Source organism: Adiantum capillus-veneris, chromosome 25 (assembly GCF_014529385.1).
Source record: "Adiantum capillus-veneris isolate H3 chromosome 25, ASM1452938v2, whole genome shotgun sequence".
Classification (NCBI taxonomy): Eukaryota; Viridiplantae; Streptophyta; class Polypodiopsida; order Polypodiales; family Pteridaceae; genus Adiantum; species Adiantum capillus-veneris.
In genome coordinates, this window is record NC_140955.1 from 80,866,004 (window position 1) to 80,874,704 (window position 8,701).

At 38.2% G+C, this 8,701-nt stretch overlaps 1 protein-coding gene across 1 annotated transcript; it reads left to right on the forward strand.

The window, feature by feature from the left end:
- Positions 1–529: 529 nt before the first annotated feature.
- Positions 530–8,385, forward strand: LOC147425162 (7-deoxyloganetin glucosyltransferase-like). The gene is made up of 2 exons (XM_086500030.1): positions 530–1,070; positions 7,376–8,385. The coding sequence occupies exons 1-2, from the start codon at positions 530–532 to the stop codon at positions 8,383–8,385; spliced, it is 1,551 nt and encodes a 516-aa protein (XP_086356156.1).
- The last annotated feature ends 316 nt before the right edge of the window (positions 8,386–8,701 follow it).

The following is an 8,701-nucleotide window of genomic DNA, read 5'->3' on the forward strand; positions in this document are numbered from 1 at the left end:
GGGTGGTGAGAAGGTTATTGGAGTCTAATAGGTGAGTGGAAACCCAAAGTTGGGACATAGCCTTATGTTAGATTAGCCAAAAAAACACTTGATAATCTCAATACATATAGAGATTAAGCTTTAAGTATAAAGAATCTCATTGATAATATAAGACTTGATACTATAATATGCTAATACTGTCATTAACTTAGCCTTATAAGCTAGGGTTAGTAGTATGAATAGCTTGTGACCATAACCATAATATAGAGGTTTGAAGGGCAAAGGTAAATAGTACTATGATGGCATGATAAGCAAGGGGATAACATAAAATCACCTTATAAGGAAGGCTAAATATTAACCTTAGTAAGGGTATAAGTGAGGATACTAAATAAACCTTAGTAAGTGAGGATACTAAAATTAACCTTGTGCATACTAAATTAACCTTAGTAAGGGTACAGGTTAACCTTACTAAGGGGGGTGGGGTGGTGATGCAATGCTGATGCTAGCATACTGCTAACCTTAGCTTACTGATTCCTGACTGACCTTTAATATGGAGGACCTTGGATTGGGTGATGGTGGTGGTGGTGGTGGCCAAGGGCGGGTTCACGTGGTGGCAGTCCCGTACCCCGCGCAAGGGCACATAGCGCCACTGATGGAGCTCTGCAGGCAGCTAGCGACAAGAGGCGGGTGCATGGTGACAGTGGTGAACACTGAGCACATACACGCGAGGATGGTACGGGCTGGTTCCTACGCCGGGGGGTGGGACAGTAGTAATAATGAGAATATCAGGCTGGTGAGCATGCCGGGCGGCTTGCCCCCCGAGCTTCATGAAGTGGCCGAGCACGCCCTGGCCGCCTTACAGGCCTCTGAAGCCTTGGCGCAGCCCTTCGATCTCCTCCTCCGCCAGCTCAACCTCCTGGGCCCCCCCGTCACTCACATCCTCTCTGACGTCATGATGTCCTGGACCCAGCTCTCCGCCGACGCCCTCCACATCCCCCGCCTCGCCTTCTGGACCTCCTCCGCCTCTCTCTACTTCGCCATCTCCCACCTCTCCGACCTCGTTCTCACGCGTGGCTTCCCTTCGTTTAAAGGTATCAACCTTCCCCCCTCATTTATTTAGTTCTTTTTTTTTCTCCGTTTAGCCACATACCCTGCTTTTTCCATATCTATATTTTGCACACAATCGTATTTAAAAACTTTAATTACCATTTATTAGTGCAAGACTACTTACATGGTAGTGTTCCAAATGTGTGTGTGTGTGTGTGTGTGTGTGAGAGAGAGAGAGAGAGAGAGAGAGAGAGAGAGTGTGTGTGTGTGAAAGAGAGAGAGAGAGAGAGAGAGAGAGAGAGAGAGAGAGAGATTGTGGTTGTTCAATTCTTCATTCTGTCAAGAATGGAATGGACTAGTTGTTTTGAGTGGGTTAGTGCTAGCTTAATGCACAACACTGTGGGGTTTAGCCAGTAGTCTGCTTGGTGGTAAGAGGGACAACCAGCTCTTTCCAGTTTTGTCGATTGTCTCCGTGCCACACATAGAAAGTGGATAAAGTTTGATCATAGGGTCTACCCAAACTAGGTGAAAGGTCACAATGCCTACATAAGTTGATGGGAAAGAGAGTGTGCAACCCACTACTCACGAACTCTCTTTAAAGAAATAGGAAAGCAAGTATCATATGTTTCTCCCAAATGGCCTACACATACAAAAAAAAATTATTTGGGCAACCCCTCTCTCATAAGAACTAGGAACAAAAAAGTTTGTCATCCTTAACTTGCCACTGGGCTCTTATCGAAGAGCTATATTCAATGGTCCACAATTGCTCTCAAGAGTTCCATGATTAAGGCCTTACACACAGGCAAAACAAGAGATATTGGGTGATCAAGATATTTGATCGACCACACAAAACAGTCCGATACTTAGCATTTTTCAACCCCGCATACAGTCTTTTAATACCAGAAAGAGAGTGAAATGATCACTTAATTAAGTGGAGCACCCATGTAAAACAATATATTGCCCCATGTTTTGTTTCTTACACAGCTTATAATCATTAGAGTGGCTTCCATCAGGACCGTTGAAAAATTTGTCACCTTCTTCTCATTTCCAAGGTTGTTGGATAGAAAGGCTTGTTAGTAAAATCTAGCCCCTTTAGAAAAGGGCCTCTCTTGAAGGCAAGGTCATAATGCTACTTTGCCTTTTTAACTTATATTTCAATGCTTTTCCAAACTAATTTTTGGCCTATAGAAGGCCATAAGGGAAGGTTGAAAACATGTGCACATTTTGAACCGCTGATATAGGGGTTGTTGATGGTAGACAAGTGTCCTTTTTTATTGAAAAAGAAAGTTTTATAAAGATTATACCTTTCTTTTATAATGTAAATGGATCTTTTCATCATTATAACTTGGTCCTTTCCTGTAATGGTCCCTTAACTTTCTTTCTTTTTTTTCTTTGTTTAGTTTCTAAATGATTCCCTTCATTTGAAGACTTAATGAGTTTTTTTTTTTAATTAATTATAAATTTTCTTTTCATTTGAAAAAAATTTATAATTAAATATTTTTAAATTATTTTTGAATGAAAACAACTCTAAATGAAAAAATTATAAATTGTAAAAAATTTATAAATTACTCTTAAATGAAAAAATTTATTCACAACTAAAAATTATATTTTCAAATTTGGTTTTAATATGCAAATGTCACTTTGTTACTTTAGTGTAACATGTATTATTATTAGAGATTAAGTTTAGACATTCTCAATATTTATAAAATATATATTTCAAAAACAAATGTCATATATAACACATGATCAAGAGAATGTTGCAAGAACAAAAATGCTATTAATTAGTGTCATTTTTATGAAATATTATTATTATTAATTTAAATTTTCACACGAAATTATTTAAGCCAATCATTCCTCTAAGAATGTTTCTATAATACAATCATCAATGTCATTAGATCATACGACGATGTCATTTAAATGTCGATATTAACTTTAAAATCCCAACCTACATTGAAATATTCACTAGAACGTTCATCTTAAAAAGCAACAAACTAAACTTTCAAGTTTGACTAAATTCAATCAACAAGTAACTTCTCCATGTTTATCGCTGAAACAAGTTGACCAATCAGTCACCTTTTGCCATATATCTATTATGCCCTTTATGATATACCCTCTCTACAACTTTTCAAAATATTTTTTTATAAAAAAATAAATTTTACAAACACAACCATCGTCTACATTTGCATTACATTTCCTTAGCATGCAACGTGATTCTTCACCTTGTTATATTAGTGTTTCTTTTTTAAATTAACAGATACGATCATACAATTCTTTAATTATTTGTTCTTTAAAAACCTTATCATTTTAAAACATAGAGTTAAAAACAAAGTCATTCAACTCATGAATGAAGAGATCCATAATTTGCATAGCGAAAATGCTATAAAAAACCAAACCTGTCTATAAAAGGCGATGAAGACCTTGAATGAGGAGATCCATTCTAAAACTATAAAAAAGGACTAAAAATTCTGTAGGCATTTCTTCCTTTTTCTCTTTAAGAGGTGAGACTTGAGATAGCTTTAACTTCTTCCACTAAGCAAACCTTGTGATCTTTCTTTTCTTTAGCAAAACTCACAATTGTGAGTGAATTATATCGATCATCCGAGCAAATTACAAGATCTTCATGCTCGTGTCGAACCATGACTTAATCGAGAGATTACTTACATCGGCTAATTGGGGAGCCACCCCTAACGACCCGTCCCTTTATCCTTGGTAAAAAGCATCGGTAATCCTAGGCCAATCATCCAAGTTTTGATTACGTCCGAACGTCCATATTAGTACTTTACTGTTTTGTGTAATTTCTTCGAAGCTTGCCACCTCAGGATCCCCTTCAAACACTCGGTGGTTCCTTGTCTGCAGACCTTGTGATCTTATCACTTATTATGATTTATGATGCTAGCAATTGTGTCCTTTTTCCATAAAGTCATATGATTAAATTATAAGAGATAACTGCAAAGCCTTTATTTAACATAATAGGATACATTAGTGCTCACAAGAGTGAGCTAGTTTAACTTTAGTTGAAGACATGATTTGCGAAATATACTAGAGTCAGTTTGGCTTCACTAGACAATGACAGATCAATACCTCGCTTTTCAATATTTTGAAAGAATTGTTAAATATTTATTTGTGTGTGTGCGTCCGTGCGCGCGCTCTCTCGTGTTCCCTATGCTATAAACAATCTTGACAAGAAGTACATCACTACAAAGCTTAAAATTGAGGCATCTAAGGTAACCCCATACAAAGGTGGGGGATTCTTATATGCTATCGTCTCCTCACTCTTCTAATTTTGGCACCCAAAACTACTGCAGTTAAAGTTACACGTTCACTTGTGTGTGTAGCCATCAATTTTTCCCCACTATTGGCCCCTTACATGCTCACAAGAAGAATTAGAAATTTTCTCATGTAGGAAAAGGGAGCTTTTTGAGTGTTTTTCATACAATACATAACATCATGAGCTTTTGTTTGGGAGACACCGCATACCTAGCTAGGTACGATTGGGGGCAGGAGACCACCAGCCCGGGTTCTTGTGATTAGGGAAACGTAAACTATTCTATATGATTATTTTTGGTAAGCTAAAGGAAGTTCATTGGAGGTGCACTCTTGTGGAGCTAACCACCATTCCTTTTTGCCCCTTATTATTATTAGTTTGAATGGGACATTTTGAATACTTATCATTGATCACCTTGTCTTCGTGTATGACATTATCTTTTAGCAATCCTTTCATGTTCTTTCTTGTTCGTGAATGACATTGTGCTTTTTGGAAATTAAGGTCTTTTCAGCTTTTTGGTTCGAAATGCCAACGTGATTTTCTACCTTGTTATTCTTTTTTTTTTTTCCAATACTCACAATTGTGAGTGGAGACTTTACATGGACTAAGAAAAGAATATACAATCAACCTCAAGCATTGCATGTGCCTTCGAGAGGGCATTGTTTCCAAAGGGGAGTTTGTACAAAAAACTAACGAAGAGTTGCTAACTATTACCATCGGAGTAGTCGATGCAATTAAGTGCATGTTTTCACTCTTTGGCATTAGCAGCTACCCCTCTCTTTGGTCCTACAACATAGATGAGCTCAGTGCTCTCACTCACAATATCATTGAATTGAGCCATAACATATTTGCCTTTAAAGATGAGAAGATTTTTAATCTTCCAAGTTTTTCAAAAATCGCACCCATTTGTAGACTTAAGCAGCTACACCCCACATGATAGAGCACGTTTTTTAATAGATTTAGAGGATCCTTTGAAGTTGTTCTGTAACCAGAGCAAGTGTTAGGGACAATCCCTTAGCACTAGCTTCCCAGAGCACCTTCCATAAAAACATCTTCATGGAGTTCAGCCATTTGATCTCCCAAATGTTATTAACACTCTTCTATCATCGCTCTTCTGAACAATTTTCCTTTCATATCTTGACGAGTGGAGTGAACCAGTTTGCTTTGTATATCAAGTTGTTATATATATCTTGGGTTTAGGGGAATGCAAACACTCTATCTTTTGGCCAATGTCCAGCTTTCCAATCCAGCTCTCACCAGTTCACAATCGTAGGACAGTAATATAGAGATTCCAAGACTCTATTGATCAGAAGACTTTCAAAGATACTCAAATTATATTGAATTACTAAATGCTCCACTTCCTTCCATCAAAGTTTTCTGTCATCCCAAAGATATGAAAGTTTGGAGATCCCTTTATTACTCGCCTTTCGCCCAACTTCCCTCCAAAAACGGTACGTTCAAGGGTCCCGTTTGAAAATCCAGAGGGGCCAATGCAAAATGGAGCACCTCCATTCCAAAGCCAATGCTGCTCTATTGCACTTTTATGTTATTTCCCCTATGCAAGCCCCAAGTTGAAGTCCCAATAGACACCAAGATTTATCAGGCCCTTTAGCCTCCTTACATGTTCCTCCATGAGAGTAAAGCTATACTTTCTTGATCATGTCCCAGGCCATGCCACCTAGTCTTGCTTTTGATTAGTTATCGTGACACCTAGCGTTATGCACATTGCTTTTACATGCAGCACAAAGTACAGAAGCCTAATGTCGTCTTGGTTCTTGGGTCTCACCCATTTTCCCCGTTGCCAAAAAGTTGTGTCTTTTGTGTTGTTCTTCCACAAGAATCGTTTCATACGTAGGTTTCAAAAAACTCTTTTCAATTGCATTTGCTCATTTTTAGAATCGGAGACACGGATGAGATGTATGAGATCAAGAAGGTGTTAATCATCGTGAGACTCTACTATGGAAATGGAGGGAGCGTGTACTCCCACCTTGTGATCTTACTCTTGATCTTGTTCAAGGCCCATTTTACCTTGTTAATCCTAAAGGAAGTTTAACTCCAAATTAAGTAAACACAATATGTCATATTTACTATATTAAATGGATCTTTTTTTGCCTGTTCAAATAGGCTTCAAAGAACAAGAAATTAAGGTGCATTCATAGGAGTATTGACTCAATGAAATTTCTTTTGATATTTTTATTTGGGAAAGAGTACTTTTATTTAAAGGCCTCATACAGATCTATTTTATTAATTATTTTGTTATTTTTTATTCTTGTAGAACTACCTTTTTTTATGCACTCAATTGACTGTTCTTTTATTTTAGCTTATCAAAAGGTCTTTTTATTTTGCTGTTTTTATTTGATTTATTTTTCATTCTATTTTGTTTTACAAGGCCCATGTGCACATTTCTTGTTGTTTAAGTGAGACCCTTCGTAATATATAAGAAATTTGTTATTCCTGTATATAATGGACAATTTTAGAATGCCAAAGTGAAGCTTCACCTTGTTTTTCAAACATTATGTAGGATACTTGTGTTAACAAAAACAATAAAATACAATCCCACCCATGCAAGTAGACCTTGTCATGGGAACTTGAAGACTACAAGATACTTGATTCTGGCTTTTACAAGGAGCCAACAACCCATACACACATAGACTTAAGACTTAAGATATCAATAGGAAGCTATTTTTTCTTTTTTATCTTGTTTTTTATTAGGCTAGAGTTGTTAGAAGATCCAAGGGCTTGCATTTAGTGTATTTTTTTAACCAATTGAAATTGCAAAATCTTGAGTAGATCTCAAGCTTGCCTTGAAAAAATGGGTATATATGTACAAGTTTTAGTGTGAAAAACGCAAATCTTGAAAAGTTTGACCTTAAAATTACATGAGGTTTAAGTTTTTCAAAGTATGTATGTATGTATAAGACAATAAAAGAGTATGTATGTATGTATAAGACAATAAAAGAGTGTGCTTTGTACAATTGTTAAACCATCACATGCATTTATATAAGCCATGTATTAATGGTGACGTGTGAGCTCATTCCATCAATGTTCAATGACCCACATTTGTTGTACTATGGTTTAATGCAGCCATCATGGAGGCAATGAGAGAGGAGACACGGAATATCATGTCGTGGATACCGGGGCTACCAATAAGTAGCATGGATGATCTTCCAGCAGTCATACAAAGCGATGAAGGCGACCTTCTGTACCAATTTTTGATGCGCCAGTTGAAGCCATTACAAAGAGCGATGTGTGTAGTAATAAATACTATATATGAATTGGAGGAGGAAGCATTGTCTACCCTCAAGGCCACCACAAGCCCACCCATCCTTGCAATTGGACCTCTCCTGACCACCACATCTACAATTAGCCCGCATGGCCGGACACGTATTGGTTGCACCATCTTTGATGAGGACACCGGTTGCTTTCAATGGCTCCATCACCAAGCCCCACAATCCGTCCTCTACATTTCCTTTGGAAGCCTTGTTAGAATGCAGGAGCCTCAATTCAAAGAACTTGCTGTGGGGTTGGAGGCTAGTGGCATCCCTTTCTTGTGGTCCATTAGGCCAGACTTTGTCAATGGTGGCAACTATGCCCACAAACTTCCCCCTTCATTTCTACAACGTACCCAACATAGGGGTCTCATGATCTCTTGGGTGCCTCAAGTTGATGTTCTCTCTCACCCTTCCATTGGTGGCTTTCTCACACATTGTGGATGGAACTCAATTCTAGAGAGTGCTTGCATGGGTGTCCCACTTCTCTGTTGGGGGGACCCCGGTGAGAGGAGGACAAATGGGCTACTTGCAACTACAAAGTGGGGAATGGGTGTAGATTTTGCATCCAAATTTAGCAATTCTAGCACTGCAAATACAAAGATTGTGAGCAAGGAGGAAGTGGGTGAAACAATAAAGAATTTCATGGGGGTTTCACCTACATCATGCGCCCTTCGCTCCAAAGCAAAGGCAATTCATGACATTGCCCTACATTCTCTTCATTCCACTACATCTCGACGGTCTGATGCCTTCCATCTCCTCCTCTCACACATGTCATCTCACACCAAAGGTCCTTTCCTTATAAACCAAGATGTATCAAGATGACAACTCCTTAGTGCTTCATGGATGAGTGAAAAGAGTGGGCTATGGTGTAGAGGCAAAGCTTGATTGAAACCTCATCCATAGCCAACTTTAGAGTTGGTCTACTTATGACATAAGCTAGACCTCAATCAAATTATGATGAATGCAATGAGGCTAGCTTATGCATCGATGAGAGCAACAACAATGGATAATTTTTGTCCCTTCTCATTTTTGTCCCCGTTCTCACCATGTCTCCTAATCTTGCTCAATTTCGAAATCGTTTGTTGATCTCACAATTACATTGATGATAAGTCTACAATCATTCCATGGGAAAGTTAGG